The following is a 23,848-nucleotide window of genomic DNA, read 5'->3' on the forward strand; positions in this document are numbered from 1 at the left end:
CATCCCTCTTTTGAATTGGAATGTTACATACCTTACTTATAAAAGTTTACTGAGGAGTTTTTCTTTGCTTTGTTACGAAGATTTAAAATAATTTGCCTACAGGAAACGTAGGATACCGATACCAATTTCTATCTGGTGTCACTTGGCCGGTGAGGACATTGTCGTTTTTCACTAACTTAGCATGAGCACATTGCAGCTTGCCTGCTGATTTGCAGACATTACTACACACCTTTATTTTTTGCAATAATTTCAAAGACTGCTTTCACATGAGAACTCATCGTTGTGTTCACTGTCTGCATGTTTCTGGGATTTGGACTGAACATTATGTGCAAGGTTGAACAACAATGCCCCTTGATATTTTGTTCTGGCCAGTCCTTAGCCCTTAGACAAAACATACCAATGCAGGTGTTGTTTAGACAGTGTACTTGGGTTTTAAGTGGGGTGCACGAATCGGTAAGATACACTTGGAGAGGGACCTTTCCATGGAGAGGGACGAAACAGCACCTGTGATGTAGATCTACCATCTATAGGCTGAGGTATGGTATCTGCTGAAAAAGCCCAGAGATCTTCTATCATATAATAATACTTCTTCTTAGCAAGTGTAGGGAGGCTAGGCACTATAGTCCTTTTTCAAATTGTCTTTTATAATGACATCTCCCTTCATGATTTATGGACTAGCTGTTATACGGACTATATTTGTATTATGAATTTTTCTGCTTGTTGTGTCTTTTATACTGCATGTTAGGGCATGTTGGTTAAAATAAATATTGCAAACTATTACGTGACTGTCAGATCTTATTGTGGACGAGTACAAGAGTGCGAGCGAAAGGGTGTGTCTTGCTACAGGGATTCCTGCGAGATCTGGGAGTGTTGTGTTCTGGGGTGTCTATTCATTTGCTTCTCTGTGAGTGAGTAGGAGAGCAAGTGAGATACTATAGCTAGTCGGTCCTGGGCTCATGTAAATGTAAATGCAGTAGTACTTGTATAGCGCACGAATCGACCCATGAGGGTATCTCGGCGCTTGTATGAATGCCGCTGTGGAACCATTCCTGGCTTTTCCCTGTGAGGTGCCCACTCCTGGGCACCCCCAAGGTGAAGCCAGGCATCCTAGCGTTGTTGGGGCCGTTGAGTAGATTAAGCAAGCTATTGCCCAGAGTTTCAGAGTGGGACCCATGATTAGTATAGGCACCGAGGCGAGAATTATCAGGTCCGAGGAAATTGAGCCCAAGACCCGCCGAGGCGGGAATTGAACCCTGGTCCCGGGCTAGACCTCTGCATCAGGGTCTGCCGCTCTAACCATTGAGCCACACTTCTCCATGGGCACTAAGGTGGTGGGGTGACTTAAGTCCCAATACACCAAGGTCCTATAATCCTGCGCATAGTTCTGTTTTTGTGCAGAATCCCTGCAACACTGGATGGTTACATCTCACACTTTGTTCTTGCTACTTCTTCATCTCATGGTAGGGCCAAGGGGGGGCTTCTTATTCTAGTGTCCCTAGGGTGTTCTATTAAAGTGTTACCTACCAGCTTTCCAAATGTAGCTGCACTTGTGCTGACATTCTTTAATCTTCCCTGTATACTGTTAATTAATTTTTATAATGTGCTTTTGCAGCCAGGTAGTCAAGGTCAAGGGCAGGTTCTAAAAAACGTTTTTAGCAGTTTACTTAAAGCTATGTTAGGGAATAGTTTTATTATTTAAGCTGGTGATTTTAATTTGCATCCTTGTATTCCAGGATGCTAGTTGCAATATGCTGTGTTTGGCAAAATTGAATGAACCTGCTTTTAGCTGAGTATAATTTAGTCTCCATTTCAACTATTACGACCGAGGCTGATGTGGTTGTGCCCACTTTTATTGTGAGAGTCGCAGCTAGTGTTATTAATTATATCTTTATTTCCTTAACTATAGTTTACTTTTTGTTAAAATTTGAGGTGGTCTGGTGCCCTTTGAGTGACCACAATCCACTCACAGGCTTCTTGTGAGGGACTTTCGTAATGCTCCTTCTAAGCACTGTATTATGGACAATGTTGTTTCTAGTTCTCAGGGTTGGCACCTTGAATTTTATCCTGGACATTTTTCTTTTAGAGTTGTTTAAACCCTGAAATTGAGTTATGTGTGAGTTGTGACTCTTCGGATTGAATATTTTGAGTTTATTTTCTACCATATGTGACAATATTAAATTTCTTCTGGCTTCTAAATCTAGCTCTAGGGCTTCTGATGCTTCCAAATGTTTGATGCAAATTGTTTCAAGGCTCATCATCTATTGTTGGATGCCTGTTGATTTGATATTTTATATGAACTATTTATATTAATTACTTTTGCTATTTTTCCTACATTCTCTTGCTTAATGAGTCCTTGGTGAACTGTTGTTTTACTTATTCATATATACCCTATTTCCCTTTGGCATATTGGGTTGTTTGTCTTTTCTAATATCTCACACAGATGTCAAAATCCTTCCTTTCTGCTTCCCCTGCACTCCTCTTGTGCACTTCCACATGATTCTCTAAGATAACCCCCCCAAACCTTAGTGCAGCACAGGAAGACCTGACCAGTGCCACTGGTTCTTTGCATTATGATGGTGGAAATACAAATAGCAAAAGATGCCTGCAAGCTTCTCTTCTGCTGGACTTAGGGGTCTTTGTGTGTGATGTGATAATTCATGAGGCGGGTGCAGGGGCAGCAAAAGCTATAGTTTCTCTGCTTACTTTTGGTTCCAGAATAGCAGACGGCCTTAAGCCAATTCAAAGCTGGCCACCTGGCTCGCCCACCTCTATAAAAATGTCCATGTGAACACCAGCTTAGCTCTGTATGTCCCAAAGATCTGTGTTATTACACCCTTTAAGTAAAATCCATTTAGAAATTGCACCTTGAATACTTCTCAGAGTAGCAGTTTGGTGGCCCTATCTCTACCTGGGCCAGGATCGTACTGATCGATCCTTACAGGTGAGGACAACGTATGCCTTACTGGGCCTACTTCGCATTGATTATCATAATGCAGCAATTCTCTCACATGTGGAGAAATTGATTAATCTAGTCTCACTGGGTAGCACTGGAAAATATATCCATCTCTAAAAGTGGGTGTAAACAACAAATTAAAAAAAAATAAAGGGCCATATTATCAAGAACGGCAATAACATTACTAAACATCGCTAAAGCAGCGATAAGGGGCTTGATAATATGCCCTTGTGAATTCCCATAGAAGCCCGGGTTCTGGTGTTAACTTGGGCTTCTATGGGAATTCACAAGAGCATATTACCAAGCCCTTTATCGCCGCTTTAGCTGCAGTTTCCTGCAGCTAAAGCGACGATAATGATATCGCAGTTCTTGACTATATGGCCCTAATTGTTAATAATGAAGACCAAAAAAGCAAGTCTCCCGGTGATAACTACTTGTCCAACAGCGTCCAACCTTATTAATGAAAGGTTAACCAGCTGACCAACCTCTGTCCTTACTACTAAAGGTCTACCAGTCAACCAGCCTTCATTGTTATTACCTGAAAGACAACCAGCTGACCAGCCTCTATTCTTATTTCCTGAATGTCAATCACATGACCAGCTGCCATCATTAGTAGTTGAAGGTCAACCATCCAACCAGTCTCCACGATTACTACTTGAATGTGAACCAGTTGACCCCACTCCATCTTTACTAATGAAGATCAACCAACTAACCAACCCTCATCCTTACTGCAGAGATAAGTTTAATGCGTTAGGACATCTATAGATGTTGTTACAGGTTGATTGCCTTCCTCTGCCTCCTTGTCCTGGAGCATGGTGGGACTGAAACCGAAAGCTGTAGTGTATTGTTTAAATTATTCGAACATTCATTGACACAGCACAGCTTTTATTTTTAAAGTGTTAAATGACTCAATAAGAGAATAACATATTAATGGTGACCTAGAAAAGACAGACGATTTGTGAAGTAACACTGGTTGAAGTCACTTTAGAAAAACAAATGGCTAATAAAGAAAATGCTTACTGAATTTATATTAAGATATTTTGAAGGCGTTATTGAATAAGAAATTATACAGAAGTCATGTCATTATTGGCAAGAAAAAAATATTCTTTTTATTTAACGTTATAACCACAGTGCTAAAAATAAATAAATAGTGTATGCTGCACTGGTTGCGGCAGTGACGTAGAAAATTAAAACAGTTGGAGGGTTGCAATAACGCTGGCAAAATGTTGATCCGCAACAATATACAATCCACAATATTGACTGCCACTATATTGTCAGGGAAAGTAGATAAGGAGTCAAGAATGATACATCTATACTTCCCTAAATATACACATGCGGACTATATAGCTTAGATGTGATATTTTTACAGGTCTAGGTATTGACTGAGATACTGTAACAAATACTCAAACTGCCTCAAAGAGTTGTATGAGACACCCTTCAACCTCGAGTGGAGAGCAAATACAAAAATGTTAGATTCCACCAAGTACTCTGGTTTCTCCTTTAAACTTGTTTATTGATTTATTTTTATAAAGTAATGAAACCATTTATCAGTGGTTCAGTCAACATGTTTCTACAATTTAACAACGATGCAATAAAATAAGTAAATGCGGACATTACTGAACGCAGGTTCTGACAACAGAAGTGGTATAACAAAGAAATAAGTAGGCAGGCACAGCCTATTTGCTCCAATGACAGTTAACATATCCAACTACATTGGTATGTGTAGACATGTTGAACACAACATCAAAACAAACACTGGATGATTGCATTTTACCCCAATGAAGTCCATGTCGAGCCAAACTCTCTACCATTTTGCTGCGAACAAAGCATATCTTGACAAGATACTTTGCCAGACCCAGTCCTGACTCCCCAGAACACAGATCACCAATTTATTTCACACAGACCAATGACCAAACTTCTAGGCTGCAATGACCTTTGATCTCTAGCAGCCTCTTTTAGGAAGGAAGAACAACACTGGTGATCCATTGCACAATTGTACAAGTTGCACACAGATCAACTCTCAAGGTCCGATCAGGGCTGGTGAGATGGTTTTTCGACTCTTTAAACTTACTTTGTAGCTGCCTTTTTGAATTTTTATGAATTATAATGCATGTTTACTGTGTGCTTTCAACAATGTGCACCCCATGTTTCTTCTCTTGCTGTTTCGTGTCTCCTATTCAGACCCTTCTGGGTCACTGCTGCTCCCTGGATCACTCTGCAAGTTCAAGCTGGAATAGCAGCCGGTGCAGTCAGGCTGAGGAGGCCTAGTCCTTCTTCTTGGCGGTGGGCTGCCCCCTGTGACCTCCCTCTTCAGCCTCATAATTGTTGTATGGTCACTGACCATTTGCTCCTTGGTAGGAGAGAGAAAGAGATAGAGATAAAGAGTGAGCTTCTGTAATGTTTTGAACCTAAAATTGCAGAGAAATATTGGATTACAAAGAGTTTTGACAACCAAAGTAAAACAAAGACAGAGTGCCTCTTCTATAGACTATTGGATGCCCAATAAAGTGAATGCCCTCTCTGGCTGCCTTTCAATTGTATCGTCATATTTAGAGCTGGGGGACAGCACAGTTTTTAATGAAACTCTGGGTCTGCAGTACAGTCTGCCATTGGGCCGCCAGGTCATAGATACGGCACTGGATGGAGAAACCAAGCCCTGATGCGAAATTAAAGAAGCTAAGCTAATTAATTAAGATGCAAATTATTTAGAATAATAGTTATATATGCAATGATTAACATGAATAAAAAACATTAAATAACATATTTTAAACGTGCAAAAAAAAGTGAAATCGACAATGTTGAAATGTGCACAATGGAATTTAGAGACCTGACCTCAATGTGACATGCTTAGAAATATTTGTCTTGACTTCAGAATGTTCCAGTTTAACAAATGTATTACATTTTGCTAAGAAACGCCTGATTGTGATAACCAAATTTCCTATTTACCCATTTCACATAATGCTTGAATAGAATAGTTGAAGAGTTTAAAACAGTATTTCTTGTTCGTGTTAATGAAATGCATTACTAAACAGTATTTTTACAAGTTGATGTTTCTCTTCTTTAGCATAGTTATTGTTTACACAAATAAACATTTAACATTAGAAGGTTAAACTGTATTCAATGCCTATGGCAACGGAGGCTTATGAATCGAGACATATGTAAGTGACCTACATGTTATTTTGTGAGAAAGGACCAGCTAAACTCACTCTCAGACGAATGCTGTTACCTGATTGGATCCAAAGAGGAAAGAGACTTGCTACACATTTTGCAACATTTTTTTGTCTTTTAAATTAGTGTGTATTCCTAGTGTAGATCAATGCTTTTCCCGCACAGCTTTTCCCAGAGACCTATTCCTTTGTACCTTTTGACGTTGTCTATTGTAATGGAGTTTATGGCGTATTATTGGGATGAAAGTGAATAGTTGGATGAAAAAAAGATGTTTAGTGTTTATATGTAAAAAAGTTGAAGAGTGTCAGGCTGGATGTAGCCTAAAAACCCAGGATATTGAGTGTAGAAAACACTTAAAAACCTTCATATTCTGATTGTTGACGAACTATCGTTTTCTTCAATAGAGCAAACAAGAATTGTTATATGTTTTGTTATTTTAAAGATTTTGTTGAATGTGCAAGTACGAGAGAAATTGGAAAGGAGGGGTAGCAGCTGGAAGGAGTGAGATCAAACGTCATAGTGTTTCACACTGATATCAGTTAGTTGGTGATGTCAGGGTACCACATTGTATTAGGTTAGTGGTCGTGTGAATATCGCATTGTGTTTTGTTAACAGGTTTTCGATAAATAACAACTGTGATTGGAGGAAAAGAAATCTGACATTTTTGGAACAAAATTTAGGGCAAGATGTAGGTGGCCCAATACCAGTCGGTAACGGTGAAATTCGTTAAATTTCACCATTACCGACCGGTAATTAGGCATTTGAGATGTAGGAAGGATATGGTATTAAGGAATTGGTAAATACCGATTCCTTGATACCGATTCCTTATGGCCTTGCATTTAAGAAATCGATAATACCGATTCTTTAAAAAAGTGCACCTCAGCCTTAAGGAATCACTATTTAACACCAACTCCAAGTTGGTGCTAAATAGCGATTTCGGTAAAATTCGGAACTTAGTAATCGGTATTTCCCAGTTACCTACATCTAGCCCTTAAACACTGAATTTGAATGTTTTCCCTTACGATTTTGTGAGAATCATGAAATGCTTCAAAGAATTTGAGTTTTGTGAAGGGTGATGATACAATTCCGATAAGGTAAGGGGACGAGGCACCACCTGAGGGTTTGCCTGCACATAACATGACAAGTGAATTGGGATGACATATGTGTTTATGGATTTGTCAGTGGTGCAAGAAAACTGAGACGGAAGGTCCATTAAAATGTCTCAAATACAGTAGCTTTGAGACTAGAATTATTGAGAGATTTTTATATGAAATGAAACTGCCCCCTAGACCTAAACAATATAAAGCTTTGAATATACAGAGAGAAGTTGCCAGAGAGAAAGAAAGGGAAACATATCAGAAGAACACAAGGAGAGCAATGCGTAATTATGCAGATGCTCAGTAGAAAGAAGGGCATCATAGATTGAAGAAAGCCAAAGTTGAAGGGACTAGATTGAACACAAGAGCAACATCAAATGTAGGAAAACAACAACAAGACTGAGCACCCACTTCATCAATACCAAATACACTGCTGAAGAAATTAACTGGGTTGTCCTCGAGACACTGTCCGCAAAAACTTCAATACAGAATGGATCCTGTATGAAAAGGAACAAAGATGGGTGTACCGTCTTAAGACTTACGAAACAGGGTAGAATGACAATATCCCCTGGTATACCATGCAGCACTGACCAGGTACACCAGCACCAAACAGGATAAAGCAGTGACTGCTGCCAAACTATTGATGTCCTAACCAGATCAGAATCAGTCCAGATATCAACATGCAATTAGAAATCAGAGAGATAAAATGAGGAGTACAAGCATCATATATCAGCGTGGAAATGCTAGTGACATTTCAGAATGATTGGATATGATCATTTTCCTTTATGACAAACAATTCCAGAATAGTATGACAAAACGATACTAACCATGAGTACATTTGTTTTGAATCTCTTGGTCAAAACAACTGAACCTGACCGAGGACAATTTTTTGTCAATAATTTTGTCAAAATAACCTTCACTTCCCGATACATAAGCAAGAAGCGTTGACACACTAATACATAATTTCAACTATCTGACCTTGGTACTATGAATTATAACTGAGATCAGTATCAGTTGAATAACTAAGCATGACTAAACAGAGTCTTTCTACCATGCCGATCACCAGCAATTAACTATAAAACCTGCTTGACAACGGGCCCGCCTCACCAGGGCACAGTAGACGGAGTGAGCACAAGTTGTGACCTCGACCCCTCAAGTTACTTCTCAGAGACATGAAGCCGGTTAGCGCACACAAATGGTAACGCTGTGTATCTAACAATCTCTCCCTTGTTTAACAGTAAGTGAGGAGTTACCTCCGTGTGTCCCCTGAGGAAACACAAATGCAGTATTAATTAATTAATAAATTTTTGAGCTAGTAAAGTGCACTGCTACCTGTAGGTTTCTTGGCGCTGTATAACGCTGGGGAACCCGTCCTGGCTTTCCCTGTGAGATGGTCCCTATTGGGCACCCCCAAGGTGAAACCAGGCATCCCCAGCGTTGATGGGGCCGTTTGTGGAGATTAAGCAAGCTATTGCCCAGAGTTGCTGAGTGGAACCCATGGTTAGAGTGGCACCGAAGACGAGATATATCGAGCCTGCTGACATTGGCCCAACACCCTGCCGCGTCGGGAATTGAACCCTGGTCCCAGGCTGACCTCTGCTTCTGGGTCTGCCGCCTCTAACCAGTGAGCCACACTACTCCACTCTACTATTAAAAGGTATTAGGATGACATTGAGCATAACAAAGCGAGTTCGCTTTATTTACCAGACTACATTAGCTCCTCCCCTGTATTTACATTGAGCCACACGTAACCGCGTAACTAAAGCATAGCATTCTGATTTCAGCGCCATCCTCACACACACCCGCACTCTCTATCGATACTCACCCAGCAGCAAGGAAGCAATTATTCTGCTCAGTACACTGTACTAATTCCAAGTTTGCTGAGAGTGTCGCCATAACAGCAATCGTATCTACAGTATTAGTAGGATTACGCTAAAGGCTACCTACTTAGATTACCGTGGCATCAAGGAAGCAATTATTCTGCTTAGCACAATATACTAATTGAAAGATTGGTATTAATGTCACTACAACCGCTAGCGTACTTCAGTAATTGCGGGTTCAAGCTAAACGCTACCTACTTAAATCACTGCGGAGTGATTTGGCTAAATCCGTTAAATAGACCGATATCAGCTCCTCACTCATTCACTACCGTACTCTCTAACAAAAATAATACCGGTACTAAGGAAGCTACAATTTTGTTCAGCACAACATACAGATTGTAAATTAGAGTATACATCTAAGTTGAATAACACTGCTGCTTCCACTGCTGGCTTCATTTTTTATTCTCCACAATATTCCGTGGAACAATATATACATTCTTGACTAAACCTATCTGTATTATAGGCCAGGCACATGACCTACCTTATGAAGCTCATAGATACTGTTTGTAGGGTTATTAAATAAGCGGTTTTCTTGAATAGATACACATGAGTTCTCTACTGCATTCATTGTGTGTTTTTCACCCTAATAGCAAAGTTCATAGTAGGTAATAATAACTGAAAATAAGCATTCTTTTAGACAGGCATAGATCACAATAGATCAAGGTTTGTGTTTAATTAGTATGATACCCTGCTGTCATGGTCTTCTTTTTCTTTCTCTTTACAGTTATAGGTACTATAGACCCATAACACCAGAGAACAAGGGTAAGTGCACTATACTTACCTACGCACGTCAACAACTTGGCTACGTGCCTCACACTGGTCCTGAAGAAAGCCCCCCGACCCTACTGGCCACCGAATGGGGTGAAACATGTCGACCATTCACATTTTTAAAGTAGGTGCTATTGAACAGTAGCCCTCCTAGATATACACCCTCTTTTGATTTTTACTTCACACACTTTCATCATTACTGATCACTACTGTAATCCCCAGTTGGTCTCCCTCCAGGAGGGGGAAGGCATATTGAATCGACCATAGGATGATGCTTTTCCCGTAGCTACATAAGCAGAAAATCAAGATATACCGCCACTGTACATTTTACGTAAATTAGGGTTTTTCTCAAGACGGCTAAAACTAAAGACCCTAGTAATAACACAGGACAAGTGATCCATTCTCTTATGATTGTATGACTATCGCCCGGAAGCTAAATGGATTTCAGCTTCTTTCTCCCCTGATTGATTAAAAGAGAGATTAGATTGTATCAGCTATTTCCACAGAAAAAACAGAGAAGGGGAAGAAGACAAAGATATAGGGAAAAGACAAAGAAAAAATTGAAAAGGAAGATGAGACAGGTAGTGATTCAGGGGATGATATTTTAGAGGAAATGTTAGCTGCACGTCCACCGCCTTATGCAACCCAACTGTTAATACTGGAAATGGAACCATTACAAGCAGTACAATAGATACTGCCCCTGTAGAAACTAGCATAGTGCAAATTGAGAGACCGCTTCAAGTACTTTGGATTGCCCCATCGTGTATTTTTCAATCACAGATTAGTATTCCACCTGTGATGACTACACCTATTATGACTAGTCCAGTGCAGTGCCCCAACCAGCAACTGTAGATAGTGCCTCGACCAATCGCAAATGCTCCAATAAATATTAATCTGACTCCAGAAACTCAAGGAGCTGTAGGAGGTTTACCTACATCATGAATTTTTCCATCTTCTTAAAATTCATAGATTATTGCACGGAGACCACTTCAGAAGGTCCAAGCATTAAGAGATGGGGAAAGGATTGTTTTTCCAGCATCAGTAGAACCGGGGAAAATAAATGTGTTTGAAGTAGGACTTTTTCCACCATGGTTTGGAGAAGCAGTAGGGATTAAAAAGACAGAGAGTCCTGTGCAAATGGTTAACCCAGAACTTGAGAAAGAGAGACCACTAAATGACCCAAATTAAAAGTTGAACTAGAAGAGATTCTTAGGGGATGCCTAGATTTGGAGCATTTAAATATATATAAAGAGAAATAATTGATCTGCTTGTGTGTAGAAATATGAGCAGCAATTACACATGATAAATTGACTGAGTTGGCCTGGAAATATGAGGTTGATCTTTCTAAAAGTTTTCCTTTGCACAAAAGCTACAGGTTTCAATTAGATGATGAAGCAATTTAAACAATGTGTTCTTCAGGAATGTGGTTGCACATTACAGAATTAATAAAATGCATTCGTAAATGGGGCAATTAAAAATCATTGGAGAGCTAACGGGCAAGAAAACATGAAAAGAGAAAGAAATAACCTCAGTTAGCTAGGGGAAAATAAGGAACAGGATGAGGAAGGCGTTTCAGCTTATCCACAGAGAAATAGTGTGAGGAGTGTATGTCCTTCTGCCATATAGATCCTGCAGCTTTTATGAACAATTTTCAAAAATTAAGAGACAAGCCTGTGCAGTGGTACATACAAGTTGATCAATCTGTGAAGAATTCAAAAATGATGTGCAGCGGACTGGTGGACAGGCAAGTGGGCGGTCATGTGCAGAAGGTATGACATACATAGCTGAGGAATTCCTCCTACTTTAGCAAGGCTGCAGAGGGTGCAGGAGGACGGAGGCCGGACAAGATGAGAGGCAGCTGTTGGTCTACATGTGAAATATATTACTGCCTCTGCTGACAGAGCTCATTCCTCCTGCAGCAGAGTTTGTGGAGGGCGGAACCTCTTAAATGCACTGTAGAAAATGGATAGGTGGATCCAGGGCTATTACGTCACTAATCTTTTGTAAGTTATTGTAAGCAATTAGTGATATAATTTTCTTACTACAGGTGCATTTTGAAGTCAGCAAGCACCTGCAGTAGGAAAATAATATGCTCACTTTTATAGGAAGATTACACTCAACCCCTCATTTTATATTGCATAGTTCTACCTTGTGAAGGGGGAGTTTCCCAGTGTGATTGTCTAGGAGGTGAAGGATGTGTCGCAGTTCCTCTTTTTATAAGAGATTAACGGTATTTGGATAATATATTGACAGAAACATTGGAAAAAAAAAGAACCATGATACAAGAATATCGTGAGACAGAAATATCATCGTCAAGAATGTCATTTTTTTGATAGGTAATATTGTTGTTAAGAATATTGTTGTTTTTAATATCATTTTCCATACTTAAGTTGTTAAAGATATCGTTTTTTCGATTATTTTAATGTTTTTAATTCTACATATTACTTGTATGTGTTATTATTGTGTGTATCATTTTAAATATTCTTTTAAAATATAGTTTGTAATTTTAAGTGATTTTGATTTTTTCTTTTAATTTCTAATACTAATTTATAGTGTTGTAGCGAGATGTTGGGTTCGTAGGGGGGTAGGGTAGTAAGTGAATTAAGTAATAATTTATTATTAATTAATAATTTCTAAGTAAGTAAGTACATTGGTATTTTGTATGTTATGCTGATTTGTTTAGGGGGGTTTCTATGTTTGTAGGGGTATAGGGCGGGAAGTTAATTAATTATTTATTAAATGAAATGATACAATAATTTGTGGTAATATTTTAATTGAATATTACATTATTCATTGTTAACTCATTATTTAATTGATTATTAATTATGTAAATTGCATGCTAATTATTTGGTTTAGCTATTTTTTAGGTGTGGGCTGCTAGGTTTGTAGGGGTTTATGATGAGAAGTTAATCAAGTACTAATTGAATAATAATTCTTTTTTAAATTTACAAATATTACATTGTTTTTTTAAATATGTATGTGTTTGAAGTGAAGCACTTTCCTTACAGGTGCACAGACAGAAGTGGGAATAGTAAAGTTAAGTCCAACACTTTCCCTATTGTAGCACAGACTTGAGTGAGAATTGTACATCTTACCCCTCCAAAGTCCAATACTTTCCCTACTGTAGCACAGACTGGAGTGAGAATAGTAATTGTTACCTCTCCAAAGTCCAATGCTTTCCCTACTTCTGTACAGACTGAAGTGGGAATAATAAAGTTAACCCTTCTGAAGTCCAACATTGTCCTTACTGCAACACAGACTGGAGTGGGAATAGTAAATCTTACCCCTCAGAAGTCCAACACTTTCCCTACTGTAGCACAGACTGGAGTGGGAATAGTAAATCTTCCCCTGTCTGAAGTCCAATGATTTTCCTACTGTTGCACAAACTGGAGTGGGAATAGAAAAGGTACACCTCCGAGGACCAACAATTTCCTTACTGTAGCACAGACTGAAATGGGAACATTACCTCTCTGAAGTCCAACACTTTTCATACTTTTATATAGACTAGATTGGGAACAGTAAATGTAACCTCTCATAAGTCCAATGCTTTCCCTGCTGTTGTACGGAGTGGAGTGAGAATAATACATTTCATCCCAGTTTAAATGTGAAATATCCAATTTTTGTTTAAATTAATCAATATACTATTTTTTTATATTTGTTATGGTTTGTGTAATATATGTATACCGCCGAAACGCGTCTGGGCTGTAAATCGGAATAAAGAAACATTACTTTGGATCATATTCATGAAGTCAGCGCCTTCTTTGCTTCTTTGATAACAAGTTTGGACTGGTGTTCGATGTATATATATAGATGACTGTTTGATGTGGCGTTCTGAGGTCTGCACCCTGCCGTAGCCTGTCATCCATTGACGGGTTGGGAATTCTTCTTCATATATATATATATATATATATATATATATATATATTGCGCTCCAATTCCTCCTGATTTAGACAAGAAGACAAAACAGCACTCGGAAAGGTAAATTGCCAATTACGCTGATTTTATTTTCGCGGAAGGGGCTCACAAATACGCGTTTCGGCGTGCTGCCTTCGTCAGTGTGTGTTATAGATATATAACAAAGGTTTTAGGTATGTTCTACTTAGGCTTAGATTTCACTCATACAAACCATAGACATTTAGCAGCTATAGTTACCTGAGATAACTATAACATACACCCTAGCAATGCACTGCTTATGACCTCACTTATTACATCACTCTTGACATAGTCAGTGGCATCATTGATGACATTACCATTGACATCGGAAATGACATCACTGATGACATCATCCAGAGAACAACTCCCACACCCACTCACAACCCCATACAACCTCTAGTACGCCTATTCACAAACCCATCCAACCACTCACATACCCATTCACAGACCTATATCAGTACTCACACACCCACTGAATGAGTCTCTCAGTGGGTTTGTGTGTACATGCATGTGTCTCTCAGTGCATCTATGAGTAGATGCATGGGTCTCTGAGTGGGTCTTTGAGTGGGCGCATGAGTCTCACAGTAGATCTGCGAGTGGGAGCATGTGGGTCTGACTGAGTTTGTGATTAAGTGCAGGAGTGTCTGAGTGGCTCTGTGAGTGCTTGCATGAGTGTCTCAGTGGTTCTGTGAGTGGGTACATGAGTGTCTCAGTGGGTCTATGAGTGAGTGTGACTGAGTAAGTTTGTGAGTGGAGATGTATTTGACTCAATGGGTCAGTGAGTGAGTACATGAGTCTCTGGGTCTAAGAGTAAGTGTCAGAGTGTCTGGTTGCATCTGTGAGTGGATGCATGAGTTTCTGAGTAGGTCTGTGAGCAGGTGCATGAGTGCCTGACTGGGTCTACCTGGGGAGTGTTTGAGTAAGTTTGTGAGTGGGTACATGAGTCTATCAGTGGGACTGTGAGTGGGTGCATGAGTGTCTGAGTCGGTCTGTGAGTTTGTGCATAAGTCCCTGGATGGGTCTCTGAGTAGGTGTATGAGTGTCTGAGTAGGTCTGTGAGTGGCTGCATGAATGTCTGAGTTGGTCTGTGATTGGTCACATGAGTGTATGAGTGGGTGTGTGAGTGTCTGAGTAGGTCTGTGAGTGGGTATATGAGTTGGTCTGTGAGTGTCTAAATGAGACTCATGGTGAGTGTGTGAATATATATTTTTTTAATTTCTCCACCAATTTTCTCGAATTGGTTGTGAAGTTACATGGAGGCAGCGCTCGGAGTCGCAGCAAATTCTTGAATATCACATGTGAATCAAAAAAATTTTCTTTAATGTATATAGCCCATACTATATTACAGAAACACCCCTATATCCCACCCATGAGATCAGGGTACATCCAACGTGACCCCTTATGTCACTCTCTGCCATTTCTGTGTTGCCCTGGAGACTTCGCCGGCAAAATGAAAATTGCGGTCACAACTTTCTGCTCAAGTTGCAGCCAGCCAATCTCAGCATTTCTGTTGGTGTGCATATTCACGAAAAGTCACAATATAATCATAAATTAGTAACGATCGTAGATATAAAAAATTTGGATTTCCTTTAATTTCTTGCAAACTACTTAACAGATTTACAATGGATAACTGAAGGAGTGATATGCAAATCAAAAGCTACCTTCCTGCCACATTCGGAGTAATTCCATCCAAGTGGTTCGGGCTGTAGTTGTGTTCAAAACTCCTAGGGGAATTAACATGGAAAGTGCACAATTTTGCCCCCCCCCCTTTTCCCAGCGCCCACTTGACAGATCGCCCTGAAACTTACATGCACAACAAAACCCAACTTGATACTTTTTGTTGGAACATTTCATGAAGAGTTGTCAAACGGCACCAAAGCTATAGGCAAGTCAAAAAATGCTTTACCTATGGAAACATGGCCCTAAATATGACTACCAACTGGCGACTTCACTGAGAAAAAAACAAAAGTTACAGGAATGCTATAGTTGGGTTCAAATTTCACTGATACAAAACCAGAGAAATTCAACAGTTATAGTTAACTGAGCTAACTATTACTCACGCCCGCAATGCACTGATTATGACCTCATATATTACATCACTCATGACATGGTCAGTGACATCACTGATGACATCACTGATGACATTTCAAATTACATCACTGATGACATCCTCCGGTGACAGTGAGTGTTTCTAAAATGTTTATGAGTGTTAAAAATATAAATACACCAAGGTGTATTGATAAATCAGTGGGCGTATGAGCACTTGTATGGATGATTTTGTTGGTGTGTGACCAAATGTACAAGTGAGTGAGTATATGTGTATCAGTGAATGTATGGGTGAGTGACTAATTTGTGTGAATGTCTGTATCAGTCTGTCAGTTGGTGTGTAAGTGGTTGTATGGTTTGGTGAGTAGCTACATGAGTGGCTGCATGGGTTATTGATTGGCTGTCTGAGTATTTATTTATTTATTTATTTATTTTTGATATTTGTAAAGCGCATCGTTTACCCGTAGGCGTCTTGGCGCTAATAAACCATTTATCTGTGACTGACAGCATCGGAATATGATGCTCATTGGGCAAATAGCCAGGTCTTTAAGAGCTTGCGGAATTGGAGCAGAGAAGGGCTGGCCCTGATGTTCGGGGGAAGCGTGTTCCAAAGCCTTGGGGCGGCCACTAGAAAACGCCGGTCGCCCCAGGTGACGGTTTTCGTACGGGGAATGACCAGTTGGTTGAGGGTGGCTGATCGTAGAGCTCTATTCGGTTTATATTGTTGCAATTGCTCCTTCAAGAAGTGGGGACCTTGATTGTTAAGTGCTTTGAACACAATACAGAGCGACTTGAAGTGGATTCTGTTTCGCACCGTGAGCCAGTGAAAGTCCTTTATATCATTGGATATGGATTCATATTTTGTCTTGCCCGCAAGCAAGCGGGCGGCTGCATTCTGAATGGTCTGCAGTTTGGTAATTACTCTGGACTGAGCATTAAGGAAAAGACCATTGCAATAGTCCAGAGACGAAAGGACAAGAGTGGAAATCAGGGTTTTGATGGCTGAGTCAGGAAGAAAAGGCCGTATTTTCCTTATCATCTTTAACTTCATATGTGCCACAGACACAGTTCTGTTAGCATGATCCATGAAGTTAAGACCCTCATCAAAGATGATACCGAGGTTCCTGACTTTCGCAGTTGGGATGGGAGGAGTACCGAAAGCCTCTGGCCACCAACTTGATGGCCAGGCTGGGGAAAGGGGTCCGAAAATGAGTACCTCAGTTTTTCCTGAGTTTAATTTAAGACAGTTGGTGGCCATCCACTCTCCTATACCCAGCAGTCCCTTCTTGAATTTTTCAGACACAAGATCTCCATCCCCTTTAATTGCCAACACAAGTTGGTACCTGTATGGGTGTATGGGTGTATGAGTATGTGTGTGAGTGGGTGAGGGGGGTTTGACTGCCTGCATGGATGAGTAAGTGAGTGAGTCCGGGGCTGTATTGGTTCATGAGTGAGTCTCTGAGGGGCTGTATGGGTTAGTGGTATGGGTTAGTGAGTGTGTGTATGGCTGTGTCAGTGAGTGAATGGATGTGTCAGTGGTATATGGGTGAGTATCTGCATATGTGAAAGGCAGTATACGTGAGTGTTGTAGTATATAAGTGACTATATGTGTGAGTGAGTGATTGTGAGAGTGGCTGTAAGGGTGAGTGTGGGACTTTATAGGTGATTAGGTATGGGTTAGTATCTGTATGAATAAGTGAGTTGGTATGTGTATAACTGTATAGGTGAGTAAATGGCTGTATGACTGACTCTATGAGTGAGTGAGTAAGTGTGTGAGTAGCTCTATGGGTGACTGAGAGTGTTTGAGTGGCTGTGTGGCTGTATGAGTAGATATATCAGTGGGATATTAGTGAGTGAGTTTGTGTACAACTGGCTGTATGGGTGACTATGTGGAAGTGTGTGTAGACCTATGAATCAGTGAACAGGTATGTAACTACTGGTATGGGTGTGTCAATGGTTTTGAGAGTGGTAGTGTGAAAGTTGGAGTGGGTATATGAAAGGTTATATGGGGGTGAGTAGGTGTGAGTGGGTACATCAGATTGTGGAAGATGTCATCCGTGATGTCATCAGTGATGTCACTGACCATGTTATGAGTGATGTAATCTGTGAGGTCATAAGCAGTGCATTGTGGGGGCATGAGTAACTGCTGAATTTCTCTCATTTTGTACAAGTGAAATGTCAGCCTAACTATAATTTCCTGTAACCTTTCTTTTTTTCAGTGAATTTCTAAGGTGTTTTTAAATGCTAATTCTTAACCATAACGTCCCTGTAACCTTTGTTTGTTTCAGTGAATTTCTAAGGTTTTTACTTTGTATTTTCAATCTAAAGTGGCAATATACGTTTTTTTTATAAGTTTGTATTTTATTCAGTGGATTAATAAGCGCTGGTTTGTTTTTCATTACAATTTTTATATTCAAGACAACATCAACAGGATGTTTCTAAGTTATCTGAAACTCTGCAACCGGTTTGATGTATAGCAACCATATACACACAACCAATGCAATTGCTCTTGCCAGATGGTTTTACAACTTAATTTTATGTTTTGTATAGTATGCTTTTATGGTTTTAAATTAACTGAATAAATTACTTTTGACTGACTGGCTCTTGTCAGAGCCACCCTGGTACCTGAAATATTCTATTATTTTTAAATGTTTTTTGTTTCTTTAGTTTTTTGGGAGCTTTGCGACGATATCGTGATCCCTGCGGTTAGTCCCAAAAACAGAAAACAAAAGCAGACATTCATTGACCACCAAAAAATCCCAAAATAATATGTAAAAAAACCATTCTGGACATTACCCTGCACATATTACTATATACATACTTCTTTAAAAACATGTTAAAACTCATGTTTTTGTACTTCTTTAAAATCCATCTTTCAGACCTGTTTTTCGTTTTCGTGGTTATTCGGGAGGTCACGATGACGTCGTTAACTGCAATGATGGCACCTTTTCCATAAAGTCTAAAACACATATATCCACACATACTACAGTATTTTATACGGTACACAGACAAAATATCGATTTTTAAATATCGATATGCAAAAATATCGAAGTTTAAATATCGATATACAAAAATATCGAAGGTAAGTAATATCGACAGTCTAAATATCGATATTGGTATGATATCAGTAATATCGAAGTTGTAAATATCGATGTTAATAATATCGAAATTAATAACTTTGATGTTACTAATATCAATTTTTAAATAAATTTAGTGTATATTATATTGTATTTATTATGTTTTATTATTTATTTTTAATGTTATTTTATTAAATATTGTCTTTTACTACTGTAGCGGGTTGTGGGTTTATAGGGGAATAGGGTGGGAAGTAATTTAATTATGTTAAATTAATTATTAATTATTAGGAATTATTAATTAATTAATTGAGAATTAATTTTAAATTATTTTTAATTAATTTATTAATTGATAAATATGTTCTGTAGCGGGTTATGGGTTTATAGGGGAATAGGGTGGGAAGTAATTTAATAATAATTAATTAATTGATATATGTTTGTACATATTTTAATTAATAATTAATTGGTAATTAATTTCTATTAATTACTTAATTAAGTATTAATATTTTTTTCATATTTATAATGATTAATTAGTTGGTAATTAATTATTAATAATTATTTAATTAAATTAATTATAGTAATTTTGATATATAATTTATTGTTATTCTTAATTAATTAATTGTGCAAAATAATATTAATTTTTAAATTAAATTAATTACAGCAAATGTGCTAATATATTTACTTTATTGTTATTGTTAATTAATAATTAATTGGTAATTAAATAATATTAATTAATTTTGGGTACAGGGGTATTTTTAGGGTTCAGGGTCAGTTTTCAGTTCATGGGTACAGGGGTATTTTTAGGGTTCAGGGTCAGTTTTCAGTTCATGGGTAAAGGGGTATTTTTAGGGTTCAGGGTCAGTTTTCAGTTCATGGGTAAAGGGGTATTTTTAGGGTTCAGGGTCAGTTTTCAGTTTTTGGGTAAAGGGGTATTTTTAGGGTTCAGGGTCAGTTTTCAGTTCATGGGTACAGGGGTATTTTTAGGGTTCAGGGTCAGTTTTCAGTTCATGGGTAAAGGGGTATTTTTAGGGTTCAGGGTCAGTTTTCAGTTTTTGGGTAAAGGGGTATTTTTAGGGTTCAGGGTCAGTTTTCAGTTTTTGGGTAAAGGGGTATTTTTAGGGTTCAGGGTCAGTTTTCAGTTTTTGGGTAAAGGGGTATTTTTAGTGTTCAGGGTCAGTTTTCAGTTTTTGGGTAAAGGGGTATTTTTAGGGTTCAGGGTCAGTTTTCAGTTCATGGGTAAAGGGGTATTTTTAGGGTTCTGGGTCAGTTTTGGGTTTTTGGGGTACAGTCGTACAGGGTAAAAATTAAATAAATTTAAATTAAATCAGTTAAATGAAATTACAAAATATAAAATTACATTAAATTATTAAGTTTTTAATTTATTTTAAATGTATATGTATTAGTTTTAATTTTTTAATTATGTTTAAATATTTGTATTTAATATTTGTAACATTATATGTATTTTATAATTATTTTAACATTATTATTAATACATTTAAAAAAACGATATTTTTAATTTCGATATTTTTGTACTACGATATTATTTTTCCGATATTTTTGTACTTACCTTGTTAGGGATAGGATTCCGATATTTTTGACTTCGATATTTTTGTCCCGATATTTTTGTATGTCGATATTTTTGATTTCGATATTTAGTCAGACATTCATTTTATACACTAGGGGTTTCTTACAGTATTCTCTAAAGTCATGTTTTCTAGAGAGTTTCTATGAAAACCATCTCTAAAACCAATTTTATGTTTTCGCGATGACACCGGAGGTTGCAATGACGTTGGTAATCGTGATGCCTGTGGACACGTGAAAACGGAAAACAAAAGCAGACATTCAATGGCCACCAACACAGACAAAAATAATATGTAAAAAAATCCATACTGAACATTGCACTACAAATATTACGATGCAGTTTTAATGGGCCTCACCCCAAATGCACTGCGCATTTTAGTTGGGGGTTTTGTTGATTTTATGGCCGGCCTTGATCTTTGCACTAATTTTAAGAAATCATTTATAATGAGTTGTGGTCCCAAAAACACCATATTAACTCAATCTCTTCAGGATCTGAACTCCAATGCACTTGCACGTTCCCATATTTGGGACCAATGTTTCTGATAATGGTCTTGGGCAGCCCATCAAGTGCACAGTAGGAGTACATTTCTAAAGTCCACTAACTAAATTTTGTGCCTTCCACAACCAAAAAGAACTGAGGTAGTGCTATCTATGATTAAAATATACAAAACACAATGCATACCAACTGCAACATATGGCGCTGAAGTTTGGGGTTTTACTAAATGTTTTAGCATTCAGGGCGAAGAAAAGAGATTTTGTAGAAAACTTTTGGGGGCCCCAATTTCTTCATAACATTTTATTTGTCACATGGAATTAAAAGTGCCTTATGTCGAAGACTACATCAGGTCTCATCCGGCCATATTTTAGCCGAGAATCTGGCAAAACCTAGCGGCAACGCTAACCAAAGAAATCATAGCGGACTGCCTTAAATGTGATAAGGGCATGGACATACCGTACTTGCCGCTGTTGGAAACAGTCTGATTAGCGTGAATTTCAACCATATTTTTCTAAACCCAAGTAACACAGAGGGCATACCAAGAAGACCCTACTGGAGGCTTTATATGATCAATACAATGGTTCTAGACATGCAACTCAGGTACATGTCCTTGGTGTCCACTAACTGTCCTCAATCACATTTACCATCCAGGTATCTTTTAAAGTACTTAAGCTGCTGGGAGAGAACCCTGCACTTTCGCCTTAGGGCAGGCACCTTACAATATCCTCTATGCTTCCCTATAGGCTTTAAAAAAACCTTGAGCAAATGACCTGTCCCTGTGGCAATCAGAGTAACCAATCACTGTTACATTTTTTTAATCTTTTGTCATTTTTATTAAAAATACACTAAACAATTATTGATTCCTCTTTTTAAGGCAACTACCACTGTTGATTTCAGAACAACCCACATGGAATTTGAAATCTTGAGAGGATAGATTTGATTTTTATTGTAAGTTCCTTTGTGAAGGCGGCAGTCCGTTTACGCGCCTCTATGAGAACTGTATAAACGCACTTGATCTTACTTAATAATATCTTGCTGCTATATGCTGTGAACATCAAGTCTATATGCTGGTCGTTGCTTTGTAGAAAATGTTGCCTTGTACATCTTGGTTTTTATTATTGTCTACATTTGACCGTATTTTAACACATTATGCTGCTACATATGTCTAGACCTGATTGCACTCTGATATATCATGCTGCTATTCGTTTAGACTTGATTGCCTCCTTATCGATTCTTTATCTGTCAGCTGTTCGCTGTCAAATTGCACTTTACCATATTATGATCATCATCACAAGCTTTATTTCAACACAAAAGTCATAAAAGCATCATCAAACAGGTAGCACAGCCATAAGACTATATATAGATTTTAAAAAAGATACAGTGGCATAAAAACAGTTAGTCATCCTAAAATCGAGTTAAAACTAGATAATAATTTATAACTTTAAAATGCATAAAAAGAGCTTTCAAAATACTTGGGCTCATTGTCAACTTTTTAAGAAGAAATAAAGTGCTTGTGCATGATAATATTTACTTCGTATCAGCCACACTTGGCCTAAATACTTTGCCATACGACGATATAAAAAAGGTCTAGTGTCAGTTTTGAGAATACGAAATGCAACATAGTGATCCCGTGTTCCAAGCTGCCCGCAAAGCGGGCTCAACCATTTTCCACGTGGTAGTTTGTACGCAGGGCAGTCAAACAACATATGAGCAATGCTTTCCACAGGGGCCTTACAGCTGGGGCAATATTTACTATTGTTGGTGGACCATTTTGCACACTTACCCTACTGGGAGAGAACAGTACCTGAAATGCATATATAGTAGTCTATCTCTGAGTACTGTTATCAAGTCCAGGTAAGGCTCATAGTATCTGCTTTGCTTGTGTGAGTAAAACTCAGTTGTCAATTTGCCCACATTATTCTACTAATGTCACGTAGGTCCACCCATTCCCAGTACAGGCGTGTAAGTTCCTCCCTCCTTGGGGGTTCCTGACTGGCCCAGCATCCACTAAGCCCAAGTGCTGAAAGCATCTTTTTGGTATCACGCATCCAGCCTATTTTCCCCCCAGTGTCAAACCTAATAACCTCAGTAAGTGCCCCCGCCGTATGGGGATAGCTCAGGGGTCCTCCTGATGCTGGCCCAAAATAGTAAAGGGCGCAGCCTGGCTATGTCACTAATCGACCTCCTACCCATGTCCAGTAGTAGTAGGGTGAGGGGGATGCAGATACTTGATCTCATAAAAATGTATCCCCAGACTTCAACACCATATAGGGCAGCGCTGACAACCTTTGCGTTGTATATCTGAAGGGCTGGGGCTACAGGCCTTGTATGGAAAAGGCGATGTTCTTTAACAACTGCACCTGCCGTGCGCTTAAAAGCCATCAGCAACTTACCCAGGTGTGGTCTCCATGACATTTTATCGGAGAACCTTACACCTAAGTAGTCAAAGGTGTCGACCTTTTCGAGGGAAGTCCCTCTTAAAAGTGGGCCCTTCCTACATGCCTATGGGGATTAAAGGCCATGAATTTGGTTTTGCTAGCCTTTATAATTAAGCCCCGGGTTTCACAGAAGAGATGGAATCTGTCAACTAAGAGCTGTAGCCCTGCTGGGGTCTTAGATATCAACAACGTGTCGTCCGCAAACAATAAGGTTGGTATTTTTTTTCCCCCCAAGGTCGGTGAATCTGCCGGCTCCTCTAGGAGGAAGTCCACTACCCCGTTCACATATAAAGAGAATAGGGTAGGTTCCAAGACGCAACCCTGCCTTACTCCTCTCTAGACAGGGATGTGCTCAGTAAGTTGGCCCTGGTCTCCCCACCTAACCTGAGCAGAGTTCCCCTCATGCAGCCGGAT

At 38.9% G+C, this 23,848-nt stretch overlaps 1 protein-coding gene across 5 annotated transcripts in view; it reads right to left on the reverse strand.

The window, feature by feature from the left end:
* Window positions 1-4,445: 4,445 nt before the first annotated feature.
* LOC147685095 (uncharacterized) overlaps window positions 4,446-23,848 on the reverse strand; it is a 402,851-nt gene continuing 383,448 nt past the window's right edge. For all 5 annotated transcript variants that reach the window (XM_086940983.1, XM_086940981.1, XM_086940979.1 and 2 more), the window contains one exon: window positions 4,446-5,303. In XM_086940983.1, the coding sequence (XP_086797109.1) occupies window positions 5,127-5,303 (177 nt within the window). In that variant the 3' untranslated portion in view covers window positions 4,446-5,126. The remainder of the gene's footprint in view (window positions 5,304-23,848) is intronic.

Source organism: Lissotriton vulgaris, chromosome 10 (genome assembly GCF_964263255.1).
Source record: "Lissotriton vulgaris chromosome 10, aLisVul1.2, whole genome shotgun sequence".
Lineage (NCBI taxonomy): Eukaryota > Metazoa > Chordata > Amphibia > Caudata > Salamandridae > Lissotriton > Lissotriton vulgaris.